This window comes from Gadus chalcogrammus, chromosome 21 (assembly GCF_026213295.1).
Source record: "Gadus chalcogrammus isolate NIFS_2021 chromosome 21, NIFS_Gcha_1.0, whole genome shotgun sequence".
In the NCBI taxonomy this organism is placed as follows: Eukaryota; Metazoa; Chordata; class Actinopteri; order Gadiformes; family Gadidae; genus Gadus; species Gadus chalcogrammus.
Window position 1 is genome coordinate 2,895,659 of NC_079432.1, and position 15,738 is coordinate 2,911,396.

General features: G+C 49.7%; 1 protein-coding gene across 1 annotated transcript in view; it reads right to left on the bottom strand.

The window, feature by feature from the left end:
- Nucleotides 1–1,303: 1,303 nt before the first annotated feature.
- Nucleotides 1,304–15,738, bottom strand: part of nt5dc1 (5'-nucleotidase domain containing 1) — a 43,069-nt gene continuing 28,634 nt past the window's right edge. Inside the window, exons 8-12 of the mRNA XM_056580744.1 lie at nucleotides 13,869–13,966; nucleotides 9,352–9,473; nucleotides 6,586–6,843; nucleotides 1,623–1,806; nucleotides 1,304–1,469 (exon numbers count right to left, since the gene is read on the bottom strand). Coding sequence (XP_056436719.1) covers nucleotides 1,354–1,469; nucleotides 1,623–1,806; nucleotides 6,586–6,843; nucleotides 9,352–9,473; nucleotides 13,869–13,966 — 778 coding nt within the window. The 3' untranslated portion in view covers nucleotides 1,304–1,353. The remainder of the gene's footprint in view (nucleotides 1,470–1,622; nucleotides 1,807–6,585; nucleotides 6,844–9,351; nucleotides 9,474–13,868; nucleotides 13,967–15,738) is intronic.

The window sequence follows — 15,738 nt, forward strand, 5'->3', positions numbered from 1 at the left end:
GGTTCACAGTGGGGTTAGTCAGTACTTCTGGCTCACTCTGCACGGCAGCCAATAAAGACACGATACACTGCATCAAAAATCCCAGTTATATTTTATTGCCAGAACATCAACACAACTCGCCGTGTTCCTCCGGCCCCTGGAGACCACACGATGCCCCCGTATAGCTAACGCGCTGCGGGACCCCTTCAGGTTGACCCGAGTGCTACAGCAGCATCACTCTGGCCGGCCCCCCCCCCCTTTACCAGGAGCTCACCTTAAACACACATTATGGCACAAGTGACGCAAACCAGCCGCACAAGCACTCGAGACTCAGCTATAGCATCTCGCAGTGTCACTCCGAGGGAAAGGAGAGGACTCGCGTTTCACTCCAACACATTTCACGGAAAATATGATGAGAACATCAAGCATGAGGAATATTCACCTCATGGTTCTGGATGCTGGTATGGTTTTTGACACACACAGCACGGGAGAGATGGGATTTGACTCATTCATTTCTTTACGAACAATGTCCCGATTAACAACTTCACAAAATACTGGCAACAGGAAAACATCAGACTTTAATATTATATCCCAGTTACTAAAATACACATATATGATGAAACAGAAACCAAACTAATAAGTGGTGTAATAATAACACTGAGTGCCACACAAATAATTTTTTTACCCGAGGTTTGATAAATCATATTCAGGAAGGAAAAAGGAAAGAGAAGTAGGACTTTTATTGTGGTAAGCATCAGCATTCTTATGTTCCTAGAAAAGCTCTGCTGATCAATAACTGGTGCATTGGTATTTATAAATGTGCCCTTCACAATAAGATTAGGGAGCGCTATGCGTCTTTTAGAACTAGCTGCTGAGCTGTTGACTCACTACTTCACACGCACTTATTTTGACGAGTGGTATTTCCACATGTACGGTACACATTAAGACTACGCCACGACGTTCAGAGGACACGGAGGACTACATTCACATTCCTCTGCAGCACAAGAACTGCTGCTGCAGAGTGGACCGTAGAGTGTGTGTGTGTGTGTGTGTGTGTGTGTGTGTGTGTGTGTGTGTGTGTGTGTGTGTGTGTGTGTGTGTGTGTGTGTGTGTGTGTGTGTGTGTGTGTGTGTGTGTGTGTGTGTGTGTGTGTGTGTGTGTTTGTGGGCTCTGGGGGTGGGGGGGTCAGGGGTGAGGGGTGTGGAGGCACATGTGATGACGTTGATGAAGGTGGAGGAGGTGGAGGTGGTGTTGGTGGTAGTAGTGTCGTCGGTGGTGGGGGGATGGAGGAGGAGGAGGAGGTGGTGGTGTCGTCGGTGGTGGGGGGGATGGAGGAGGTGGAGGAGGTGGAGGTAATTGGGGTGGGGTGGTTCCTCATGACGTGTCCTGGCTCCGTCCGCCCTGCAGGGAGTCGGGGGGCCGAGGGTAGTAGCCGCTGGTGGGGGGCCGGTCGGGGGAGAAGCGAGGGAACTTGTAGTCCAGGGGAAGACCTGAGGGGAAAAGGTCAAAGGTCACCTCAGAGTCCCAGTGTCTCAGCTCCACGTGTGTGTGCGCGTGCGTGCGTGCGTGCGTGCGTGCGTGCGTGCGTGCGTGTGTGTGTGTGTGTGTGTGTGTGTGCGCGCGTGCGTGTGCGTGCGCCCCACCGGCGATGTGCTCCACGCTGGGGATGGCCATGGTGCTGTACTTATGGATGCTGTGGCAGCACCAGGTCAGCTTCTGCTCCTGCTCCTCCTTCCCCTCTCCTGCCTCTCCGGAGCTCTTATGGGCGTCCATGAAGTAGGACCCCCACTGCCGGGAGGAGTCCGAGGGGGCCTTCATGCCCTGGTCCTGAAGAGGTAGAGGAGTGGACACAGGAGTGAACACGGGAGTGGATACAGGAGTGAGCGCGGTATTGGACATAGGAGTGAACGCGGGAGTGGATACAGTGAATAGGCTGGTGTAATATTTGTATTTCTAAAGTGTGTACAGTAGTTAGTAAGAGATACTGAGAATACGTCTCAACAAAGCTCAGTCTAACATGACAGCTAAAAACAACAAGGTGCACAAGTTCAAAGTTCAAAATGCGCTTTCGCATTTGGAACACACTCAAAGACCTACTTGCACACTTGCTTCTGCGAAAACATCTATATTTTTTCCTAGTATTTGCTTGAAGGGCACGCGCTGAATACAACCGGTCCTTGAGGTTCCTCCCTCCCTTTTCAGGCGACAGGAAGTCGTGGGCTCAGCGCTCACGTACACAACGCCTAGTTAGTGTCACAGCTGAAACACCATGAATAATATTTATAACATGTATTCACGAGTGCCTTTGCAAAACAAATGTTCAAATATGATATTTGATATCTATCTTTAAAAAATAAATAAATAAAAATAAGACAAATAATCTTGCGAAAATACTATTTTGCTAATAGAAAAGACCAGTGCTGGCCAGAGACCCCCCCCTGCTGGTTTGGAGGTTTGTGATCAGTTGCCCTACACCCTCAGCCCCCAAAGCTCGGGTCCAGACCGCCGACACCATGTCAGCTTGTCATGTCTTCCAGTATTGGGCAGCGGTTCAATCCCCTCCTGGGATTCTCACCACCAGCCGGTGACTCACCGTTCTCCATCTTAAAGAGACAGTGTATCCCGGCCCTCTGGCCAGGGGGGGCAGCAGAGAGCACCGGCTCCGTGAGCCCGTCATGTTGTCGACACAAAGAGCGAAAAAGAAGCAAAAACCGAATTTGTTTCACATTTTCCAATTGGTTTTCTCGTTTCATATTCACCCCATTGGTCGGCACAGACCAAATTAAATTGGCTGGCGTCCTGGACTTGAATTGTATGTATTCTATATTCTACTATAATATAGAATCGATATATAATATATATCGATTCTAGATTCTTCCTTTCCTTATTGACTTCAATTTGAGCTAAAGCCAAATCATGCAAAGTTCCGCAGCGCGTCTCTTTCAGCATCCGTCGCAACATCAGAGGAGCGCTGAATCAGCAGCTTTGTTTTTGCAGTCTGAAGAACAACATCCTGTGAGCATCGATAACCTTCTAGTGAACCAGAGACCACTTCAGGGTAGAGAGAGAGCGAAACAGACAGAGGCAGAGACAGGAAGACAGGGAGACACGGAGACACGGAGACACAGAGACAGGGAGAGAGAGAGAGAGAGAGAGAGAGAGAGAGAGAGAGAGAGAGAGAGAGAGACAGAGACAGAGACAGAGACAGAGACAGAGACAGAGAGAGAGAGAGAGAGAGAGAGAGACACAGAGAGAGAGAGAGAGAGAGACACAGAGAGAGAGAGAGAGAGAGAGAGAGAGAGAGAGAGAGAGAGAGAGAGAGAGAGAGAGAGAGAGAGAGCCTGTGTTAGCGGGCTTTGTCAAACCCTTTCCGAGCACATCTTTGGATTTTGGCGTGCAGGAATGTTACGTAATCGTTGCCGCGGGCTGCGCGGCCGGGCCCCGGCACGCTGGGCCTAGCAGGCCTCCACACGCCCGCCGGAGACTGAAACTATCGCTGTGTTAAACACGGCCGTAAACCCCCCACCTCAGGACCAACCCCCCGGGGTCAAGGGCTTACACACACACAAAACACATCCACGGCGAGGAAGGGCCAACAAACACACAAACACATCCATGTTAAGGGAGAGCCAACAAACACACAAACACATCCATGTGGAGGAAGAGCCAACAAACACACAAACACATCCATGTGGAGGAACAGCCAACAAACACACAAACACACAAACACATCCATGTTAAGGTAGAGCCAACAAACACACACACACATCCATCTAGTCCACAGGCGAACACAGGTGCATCATGGGTCCGCATCATGTCTTCGTGCCCATGGAGGGGGGGGGGGTCTGAGGGAGTCTGGGGGGTCTGATGGGTCCGGAGGGGTTTGCGGGGGTCTGGGGGTGATTAGTCACACTTCCAGAGAAAGGAAAGCTGCGGAGGAGGGGGGAGGAGGGGGAGGAGGAGGGGGAGACGGGGGAGAGCCCTTCACGCTAAACGGAAACAGCTGCCGGCTGGGAATGTACACCGTGTGCACAATTATTAGGCCAGTGAGTGTTTTGGCCATATCATAATTTTTATGCATATTTTCCAACATCAAGATGTATAAACCTTAGTGCTTATTGGATTTAAGCATACCAGGTGATGTGCATTTGCGTAATGAGTGAGGGTGTGGCTTAAGGAGATCAACACTCTATATCAAGGTGTGCATAATTATTAGACAGCTTCTCTTCCTCAGGCAAAATGGGCCAAAAAAGCGATTTAACGGACTCTGAAAAGTCAAAAATTGTAAAACGTCTTTCAGAGGGATGCAGCACTCTTGAAATTGCTAAGATATTGGGGCGTGACCACAGAACCATCAAACGTCTCGTTGCAAATAGCCAACAGGGTCGCAAGAAACGTATTTCGAAGAAAAGACGCAAATTAAAGATTTGAGAAGAAACAAACGTGAAGCTACCAGGAACCCATTATCCTCAAGTGCTGCCATATTCCAGAACGGCAACCTACCCGGAGTGCCCAGAAGTACAAGGTGTTCAGTGCTTAGAGACATGGCCAAGGTAAGAGAGGCTGGAACCCGACCACCACTGAACAAAACACACAAGTCGAAACGTCAAGACTGGGCCAAAAAATATCTGAAGGCAGATTTTTCAAAGGTTTTATGGACTGATGAGATGAGAGCGACTCTTGATGGATGGGCCCGTGGCTCGATCAGTAACGGACACAGAGTTCCACTTTGACTCAGACGCCAGCAAGGTGGAGGTGGGGTACTGGTACGGGCTGGTATTATTAAAGATGAGCTAGTTGGACCTTTTCGGGTTGAAGATGGCCTCAAAATCAACACCCAAACCTACTGCCAGTTTTTAGAAGACACTTTCTTCAAGCAGTGGTACAGGCAACAGTCTGCATCTTTCAAGAAGACCATGATTTTCATGCAGGACAATGCTCCATCACATGCATCGAAGTACTCCACTGCATGGCTAGCCTGTAAAGGCCTTAAGGATGAAAGAATAATGACATGGCCCCCATCCTCACCTGACCTAAACCCTGTTGAGAACCTGTGGGCCCTGCTTAAACGGGAGATTTACAGTGAAGGAAGACAGTACACCTCTCTGAACAGTGTCTGGGAGGCTGTGGTTGCTGCAGCACAAAAAGTTGATCGTCAACAGATCAAGAAACGGACAGACTTCATGAATGGAAGGCATGTGAGAGTTATTGAAAAGAAGGGTGGCTATATTGGTCACTGATAATTTTTTTGACGTGTCAGAAATACATTTCGAGTTTTATTATTCTCACTTTAAAAATAAATAAAATAAACAAGTGAGATGGGAAATCTTCGTTTTTTCATTTAGTTGCATAATAATTGTGCACACTAATAGTTACCTAATAATTGTGCACAGATATAAATATTCTCTTAAGAAAGACAAATCCTCACTTTCTCATCTCATCTCATCTCGTTTTCGTCCGCTTATCCAGGGTCGGGTCGCGGGGGGAGCAGCTCAAGCAGGGGGCCCCAGACTTCCCTTTCCCGGGCCACATTGACCAACTCTGACGGGGGGATCCCGAGGCGTTCCCAGGCCAGTGTTGAGATATAATCTCTCCACCTAGTCCTGGGTCTTCCCCGAGGTCTCCTCCCCAACTGGACGTGCCTGAAACACCTCCCAAGGGAGGCGCCCAGTGGGCATCCTTACCAGATGCCCGAACCACCTCAGCTGACTCCTTTCTAAGTAAAGGAGCAGCGGCTCTAATCCGAGTTCCTCACGGATGGCTGAGCTTCTCACCCTATCCCTAAGGGAGACGCCAGCCACCCTTCTGAGAAAACTCATCTCGGCCGCTTGTACCCGCGATCTCGTCCTTTCGGTCATCACCCAGCCCTCATGACAATAGGTGAGGATAGGAACGAAGATCGACCGGTAGATCGAGAGCTTTGCCTTGCGTCTCAGCTCTCTTTTCGTTACAACGGTGCGGTAAAGCGAACGCAATACCGCCCCCGCTGCTCCGATTCTCCGGCCAATCTCACGCTCCATAGTACCCTCACTCGCGAACAAGACCCCGAGGTACTTGAACTCCTTCACTTGGGCTAAGGACTCATTTCCTACCCGGAGTAAGCAATCCATCGGTTTCCTGCTAAGAGTCATGGCCTCAGATTTAGCGGTGCTGATCCTCATCCCAGCCGCTTCACACTCGGCCGCCAGCCGATCCAGTGAGTGCTGAAGGTCACAGGCCGATGATCCAATGAGGACCACATCATCTGCAAAAAGCAGTGACGAGATCCTCAGACCACCGAACTGCAACCCCACCCCACCACGACTACGCCTCGATATCCTGTCCATGTATATCACAAACAGGATTGGTGACAAGGCGCAGCCCTGCCGGAGACCAGCACCCACTGAGAACGAAACTGACTGGCTGCCGAGGACGCGAACACAGCTCTCGCTTTGGGAGTACAGGGATTGGATGGCCCTGAGGATAGACCCAGGGCCTTCCAATCCCATTCCTCACTTTCACTTTCTTAAACATTCAGGTTTAGGTTCATTAACATTTTGGATTGACCGAGAACACTGTAGTTCAATAATAAAAATAATCCTCAGTGTAGAACAGAGAACATAGTACCTCGAACTTGGCCTTGGTCTCCTGGTCCTGGTCCTGGTCCTGGTCCTGGTCCTGGTCCTGGTCCTGGGCCTGGGCCTGGGCCTGGTCCTGGTCCTGGGCCTGGTCCTGGGTCTGGGTCTGGGCCTGGTTAGCCCTGGCGGCGGCGCTGGTGGGCACACCCTCGCCCTCCATTTCCTCCACCACCATCACCGTCTCCCAGCGCCCGAAGCTGGAGGCGGGGAACATGTCGGAGCGCATGCTGTCTCCGAAGTACACCACCTGGGGACAGGAAGTACACCAACACTCAGTACACCACCTGGGGACAGGAAGTACACCACCTGGGGACCGGAAGTACACCACCTGGGGACAGGAAGTACACCAACACTCAGTACACCACCTGGGGACAGGAAGTACACCACCTGGGGACCGGAAGTACACCACCTGGGGACAGGAAGTACACCAACACTCAGCACACCACCTGGGGACAGGAAGTACACCAACACTCAGTACACCACCTGGGGACAGGAAGTACACCACCTGGGGACAGGAAGTACACCACCTGGGGACAGGAAGTACACCAACACTCAGTACACCACCTGGGGACAGGAAGTACACCATCTGGGGACAGGAAGTACACCACCTGGGGACAGGAAGTACACCAACACTCAGTACACCACCTGGGGACAGGAAGTACACCACCTGGGGACAGGAAGTACACCACCTGGGGACAGGAAGTACACCAACACTCAGTACACCACCTGGGGACAGGAAGTACACCATCTGGGGACAGGAAGTACACCACCTGGGGACAGGAAGTACACCAACACTCAGCACACCACCTGGGGACAGGAAGTACACCAACACTCCGTACACCACCTGGGGACAGGAAGTACACCAACACTTAGTACACCACCTGGGGACAGGAAGTACACCACCTGGGGACAGGAAGTACACCACCTGGGGACAGGAGGTACACCACCTGGGGACAGGAAGTACACCACCTGGGGACAGGAAGTACACCACCTGGGGACAGGGGACAGTCTCATCGCTGAGGTAAGGGAGACCTATATATGCTGCATATCTCCCCACTCTCCTCTTTCAGTGCATTCAGTCAGAATTCCATGAGACTTTGTTTATCCCCGGTTGTCATAGCAATGTTTTTGACCATCCGAGAGAAATGAAAGCATAATGAGTCATGGAGCAGGAAGGGGGAGGGAGGGAGTCCCTCTGATCGCTCCTCTCAGCCTGAGTCACCGTCAAACCCCCACAAGCTGCTTAACGGGAGTGGACCTCAACACGACGGACCCCCCACACCAATACACACACAGTGGAACAGGGCAGATGTTGAGTGGATGACATCATCAGGGCCCCCTAGGCCGGGGGTCTAGCCCCCACCGCCACCGACACCACCACCACCACCACCACCACTAACACCACCCCCACCACCACCAACACCACCCCCACCCCCTCCAATACCACCACCCCCTCCAACACTACCACCACTAACTTTTGGTGACCCAGAGACCTCCACTCCTTTACTCCACCTCCCTCACCCCCCACCTCCCTCACCCCCCACCTCCCTCACCCCCCACCTCCCTCACCCTCCACCTCCCTCACCCCCCACCTCCCACACCCCCCACCTCCCTCACCCCCCACCTCCCTCACCCCCCACCTCCCTCACCCTCCACCTCCCTCACCCTCCACCTCCCCCACCCCAACCTCCGCAGCTTAGAGATCAACCACACGTCTTATGATCACATCTCAGGGAACTGGTTTAGACTCTGCTGACGCTGGCTGACTGACTCACTGACTGACTGACTGACTGACTGACTGACTGACATGGGAGGGATAGTAGAGAGATATGATACAGGACAGTAGAGAGATATGAAACAGAAGAGACAGTAGAGAGATATGATACAGGACAGTAGAGAGATATGAAACAGAAGAGACAGGAGAGAGATATGATACAGGACAGTAGAGAGATATGATAGAGGAGAGACAGTAGAGAGATATGATACAGGACAGTAGAGAGATATGATAGAGGAGAGACAGTAGAGAGATATGATACAGGACAGTAGAGAGATATGATACAGGACAGTAGAGAGATATGATACAGGACAGTTGAGAGATATGATAGAGGAAGGACAGTAGAGAGATATGATATAGGAGGGACAGTAGAGAGATATGATACAGGACAGTAGAGAGATATGATACAGGACAGTTGAGAGATATGATACAGGACAGTAGAGAGATATGATACAGGACAGTAGAGAGATATGATAGAGGAAGGACAGTAGAGAGATATGATACAGGACAGTAGAGAGATATGAAACAGGAGGGACATTAGAGAGATATGATACAGGACAGTTGAGAGATATGATAGAGGAAGGACAGTAGAGAGATATGATATAGGAGGGACAGTAGAGAGATATGATAAAGGAGAGAAAGTAGAGAGATGTTTTTCATCGGTCTGGAAGGTGTGGAGGGATGTAGAGGGTTGGGAGGGGGGCAGCCAGCAGCCTGCAGGTGCGCCCGTCTCACGCCAGGGTGAGATCCCTGCGATATGATTGGCAGGCGAGCCCGGCCCTTTGCCCGGCGGCTTGGCGGTCGACGGAGAAGCTCCCGACACCTGTGTGAGGAACGCTCCAGCTGCCCTGAGCTCCAGCAGCTGCCCTGAGCTCCAGCACTAGGGTTGGCGCTTTTATATCATTTGATACTGACAGACATGGCATTCCATGGAGCCCTGGTTGGAAGGAAACCCTGGCTGGGACGGGATGGGGAGCCTACCTTGGGCTCCGGCTTGCCCGTCATGGTCTTGAGGAGCTGGTGGAGGTGAGGCCAGTTCCCCTGGGAGTACCAGCCGGGTTTGTCGAGCGCCTGCAGGCCCTCGCTCTCCTCCACGTCGTCCACTGTACCACAAAGATGGAGGAGGATGGGGGGGGGGGGTCATGCGGCGGCCATCTTTGGAGGACAAGGCTATGACTGAGGAATGCTATTTGTTTACCTTTGTTTGACATGCGTTTCGTAAAGCGACACAAAATAACCTTTCGACTTTACGATCAAAACACATGAAAATAGATCATATTCTGATTTAAAACTCCATCCCGACACTCAACGCAGAGCGTAGCTTCAGGGTGAGAGGGTGAGGCTCACCCTCTCACCCTGACTGCTAAGTGAGGGATGAATCCACTGGCTGTGGCTCAGAGCTGAACCAGACCTGCTGACACGGTCAAAACAGACCGCCGTTACGTCACCACGGCAACGGAGGGAGATTCAGAACCTGAGTGGAACCAGAGGGAGGCTGGTCTGCATTAGTGCCACACACACACACACACTGATACACAGCTACACACACTGATACCACACACAGTTACACACACTGATACACAGCTACACACACTGATACCACACACAGTTACACACACTGATACACAGCTACACACACTGATACCACACACAGTTACACAGCTACACACACACACACTGATACACAGCTACACACACTGATACCACACACTGTTACACACACTGATACACAGTTACACACACTGATACCACACACAGTTACACACACTGATACACAGTTACACCCACTGATACACAGTTACACACACACACTGATACCACACGCACAGTTACACACACTGATACTACACACACAGATACACACACTGATGCTGCCACACACACACACAGCGCAACTATGCTGGGTAACCTCTTCCAGTCCTCCTTCACATGATGCATTAGAACCGGTTTGGAATGCAGTGCAGTTTGAGAGCGTGTCTAAAGACCGGAGGCCTGGGTACTAGGGCATTACTCTGCAGAGGTGAGACGGGCCCGACACATTGTCACACACACAGCGGAGACCTCAGCAGTGAGGCTTCAGAGACAACAATTCTGAGAGAATGACATGGAGAGAAAAGAGCCAAAAAGAGAGAGAGGGAGTTTCAAAGAGTCTGCAATAGAATATGAGAGAGAGACACTGCACTCTAAGAGAGCTAAAAAAAATAGAGTGCAGAAGAAAGGCAGGTAGACTGAGAGAGGTACTGAAAGCACGTGAGCGATAAGGAGATAGAGAGATTGGGGGGGCAGTAAATGGTTTGAGAGCTGTCGTGTTAAGCAGAGCCAGGATCTAGATAAGCCCTCCGTGAGGACTCTCTGCTCTGTGCTTTGAGACCTACAGGCCTGCCACCTAAAGTCAATATTTAAGAGCCTGGCTCGCCTCAGCAGTAGAGATCCAGGCGCTTGAGTCTCATGTGTGCAGCAGCTTCCAACAGACAACACACCAGCGCCCTCTGAATCCAGGAGTCTGTGTGTGTGTGTGTGTGTGTGTGTGTGTGTGTGTGTGTGTGTGTGTGTGTGTGTGTGTGTGTGTGTGTGTGTGTGTGTGTGTGTGCGTGTGCGTGTGTGCGTGTGTCCTTCACATATCTCTAGAACCAGTCTGCTCTTCTTCACACGTGGTGTGACTATGGCGGCGAACGTGAGGAAATTCAGCATGAATCAACCTCTAAACAAACAGCCGCACGGGGAACGGGCAACATGCGGAGCGCTTCACTGTCCGCACTCGGACGCTAGATGTAGACCGTTATATTAAAGTGTGTCTGTCCATATGGCTTCACTTCACTCAGCGTATCGTTGGGAACCCAAGGGAACGCGGTGTAAAGGTGGAGAGGCTCTGATGGTTCTTAAGATTGGTTCTAATCAGGTTCTGATGAGAGGTTCTCATGAAAGGTTCTTATGAGCGGTTCTTAGGAGGGGTTCGAGAGAAAGAGGTTCGGATGAGCGGTTCTGAAGAGCAGTTCTGATCGGTGGTTCTGATGAGCGGTTCTGAAGAGCAGTTCTGATCAGTGGTTCTGATGAGCCGTTCTGATCAGTGGTTCTGATGAGAGGTTCTGATCAGTGGTTCTGATCAGTGGTTCTCATCAGTGGTTCTGATCAGTGGTTCTGATGAGAGGTTCTGAAGGGCGGTTCTGATCAGTGGTTCTGATGTGCGGTTCTTGATAAACGTTCCCAACTGGCCCGCTCTGAGCGGCTCTGCACTCATAGCTTTAAAACTCTCCCTCATCCTAGACATTGAAGAGCCACACATCTCGGAACACAGTGGGAAATGATTGCGTCCTTAAAAATAAAGTTCAAAATAAAGGTCATTAACTGACCAATCCATGTGTCACTGGATGACCAGGGTAAGAACCAGCGGGAGAGAGGAGAACCCTACTAGATCCTACAGGAATCATCAACAGGGTCTTCTGACAACGTGGCAATATTTAGAGAGCGGGTGGGGGGGGGAGAGGAGTGAGGGGGAGAGAGGGAGACAGAGAAGGGGAACATTTTAGCAGCTGGATCTGCTGCACACTTCCATTCCCTGTCCACTGATGACATTCCAGAGGAGGGCAGAATTCCTGGACAAGAATTCCCGCCTGCTTTTGACCTCCGGCGCTGAATGCTTTCAGGGTTTTAGGTCTAAATATACATTTTTTACCTGATTACTGATTGATACGTTTAAACTGACCAAATACGTTGTGTGACAAGGGCTGTGAACCGACCTGGGAACATCCAGTACTATATAGGGCTGTGAACCTACAGCCCTATATAGGGCTGTGAACCTACAGTACTATATAGGGCTGTGAACAGTGATCTACTGGGACCAAAATTTAGCCCGGGACTTTGGGAGGGAGAGGCCTTTACTGAGACCGCAGGAATAGCGCGTTTAGAATTTTGCCACTGTGTAAAATAATAAAAACGAGTCCTTACCCAGTGGATATGTGCAATGCAACTACATGTCAACATAGGGATGTGCGTGTGGTCAGAATTTTTGTGAAGATCACAGGCAGATATTTGATAAGCAATCTTGTACATGTACAACATATTAGAAATTGCATGTGTTTTTTTGTTCGGATTTTTTATCAGCACTATTATTCTATTCTCTGTGTGTGTGTGTGTGTGTGTGTGTGTGTGTGTGTGTGTGTGTGTGTGTGTGTGTGTGTGTGTGTGTGTGTGTGTGTGTGTGTGTGTGGGGGGGGGGGGGGGGAAGGAGAAAACAGTTCCCACAAGATCTCTGATCATTCAAGAAGCAATGGGAGAGGCAGGACATATTTCCCACGAGAGCTCACCGACAGTTCTCAACAACTCTGATCATTCTCGCAGCACGGGGGGTTAGGGCAAACATATAACCGCGAGACCTCTGATAATTCTTGCAGTATGTGGGATGGGGTGCTTTTCACTTTAGGTCAATGAATGAGATCGTACAGTGATTTGCATATTTCCCAATAGTCATATTCAATCAATACTTGATGTATAAGGGGAGGTTAGGGGCATTCATGTATTATTTACTGGGCTATAAAGATGGTCAGTAGAGAGGCCTACGGTAGCTGAGAGAGAAACTTACTTAAGACTTTTAGTTACAGTAATTTTCTGCATTGCTCGGGTCATATTGACCCCAAACATCATAGCTGTACGTTTATTTGAACAAAATAGTCGGGTTCAATTAATTCTTATTTTCTTAAATTGAAAAATGACCGCCTGCCGGCTTTGCCTGCAATGGTCTGGCCGCTCGGGAAATCTCCCGAACCTCCAGATGTGCCGGTCCACCCCTGGCCTTGTAACCCACCTCGGGACTGCAGTACTCCATAGGAAGCGATTGAAACGTACCGGTACGACCGAGGGCTGTGATTGGACCAAGACTTTACACACATATTCTGTAACGGCGTAATGCATATCATATCGCAGCGTATAGCATAACATATATATTGCAATGTATATCCTAACATATATTGCAACGTATATCGTAGTGTATGTCAGAACTAAATCAACGATTATCGTCGCGCAAATATCAGCGTATTTCAACAAGGTAAATCAGTGTTTATCGTAACGTATATCGTAACGTATCATAACGTACATCATAGAGTATATTGTAACACATACTAGTAATATCAAAACAACATCGTAACATCTATCGTAACATATTACGCAAGGTATCTCAACGTATATCGGAACGTATTTCGTGACGCATTTCAAAACGTACATCGTGACGTACATCGTAATGTGTATCGTAACTTAACGTAAAGCATATCGGAACATATATTGTAACGTATCGTAACGGGGCATCGTAACGAATATCGTAATGTGCATCGTAACGTTTATCGTAACGTATATCGTAACGTATATCGTATTAATGTATGAAAACGACACTACAACGTACATATTAACGGATACCTTGACGGCATTCAGCAAACTTTATAGTAAAGTCCTTTGTATTGTTTATCGGGACATTCTCGGGGCGAGGGGGGGGTGGACAGGACGCTCACCGAGGGTTCTGAAGGGACGCTGGTGGGGAACCAGGGAGAAGAACCCGGGCTTCAGCGCGTTGGTGATGATGATGTCGAACAGATCCTCGTAGTCCTTCCTGTAGCACAGAAACAAGATGGCCGTTAGCCGATGGACGACCTCCGACAGGTCCTCAGAATAAACGTTGTGACGAGTTGATGGCGCCACTGCATTTGAGGAAGCTGGCGCGACGAAGCACTGCACTAAGCTACTCGTCGAAGCATGCTAGCTAGTGTAGCGACTTCTAGTGGATGGATGATGTTCTAGCAAGGCTGAAGGTGTGTGGAACGCAACCCGAAGATTCTGCTCATTCATGTAAAAAAGTTAAAAGGATAAAAGCAACAGCTAAAACGACTAAAGAACAATGGATTTTTTTTTTTTACTTCACTTGTATTTTTCCATAGAATTGTTATTCTTCATGTTTAAGGAAGGGAAGCCCCTGTTGGGGCTCAGTTCCCACGGTCTCCTCCCCCCTCCCCCCTCTGAGAGCTGAGGGCTGTCCGGCCTGGAGTCCTCTGAGACGTCCTCATACTAAAGGACTGTACACTATCGGCCCACTCTTCCACCATTCTAGTGCCAATGGTCTAGTTCACTTTATTTGCTATACTGTGTAGCAGTTATTTCCGATATTTTCATTGTGTTCATAAGTACACAGTCACCATGATGTTGGGTAGATGGCTAGATGACGAGCATCTTTAGCCTAGAGGCTGGAAGGCCACTGCATAGTGGCTTAAAGCTAGCTTGCGATGCCAAGCTCGCGACGCCAAGCTAGCTATGCCAAGCTAGCTATGCCAGTTAGCGGTGCCAGGAGGATGTGGCGGCTAGCCGTGAGTCACAGCCCCTGGGCCTCGCTAGGCCACAACTCAGAGCTGACCGTCACTGGCTCTCTACCCGCCAGGCCCACAGTGGGAAGAGAGGCCCGGGGGCCCAGAGACAGGAGACCCTGGGGCCCAGAGACAGGAGACCCCGGGGCCCAGAGACAGGAGGCCCCGGGGTCCAGAGACAGAGGCCCCGGGGCCCAGAGACAGAGGCCCCGGGACCCAGAGACAGGAGGCCAAGAGACAGGGGGCCAAGAGACAGGAGGCCCCGTGGCCCAGAGACAGGAGGCCAAGAGACAGGGGGCCCCGAGGCCTGAACCAGTAGGAGGGGTTACCTGACCCTGACCCAGTAGGAGGGGTTACCTGACCCTGACCCAGTAGGAGGGGTTACCTGACCCTGACCCAGTAGGAGGGGTTACCTGACCCTGACCTCGTTAGTCTGTAACGACGATCAATGCATGGATTACTAATGTACCCCATATAAACACTCTGAATGTTGACATGCAGTTTATTTATTTACCTTCCTTTTTACTCATATGTGTAATATTGATATCTTTCCGTCGTTATTTATCTAATTTGTTACTCTTATTTAAATGCAACATTTATAATCTTCTAATTTGTTAAATCCTCATGAAGATCTCCAAATCTTTAAATCCAAATGACGGTGATAACTAAATATTTGATCAAATCCTCATCAAGGAAGGTAGACAGATTAATATAAACCTATTCCTTCACCTCCTTCACACAGTGTAGACATTCAGACTCTTTTAATTCTTTATTATTGTGTTGATGCTCGGTAAATATTCGACATCTAACCACGAGAACAGCTAACATCAACACACGCATTTGTTTGGACTGAGGTAAACATGTCAATGTTTGCAAGGCGGTTGTTTAACAAAACTAGCTAAGAACGATTTGCTGTTTTCATATGGATAACAACATGAGAAATACTTTATGTACTGGGTAGGTACTAAGTGTTAAGTATGAAGTATTAAGGTACCATTAGGCATTTTGTGAACTTTGTACGTTTGCC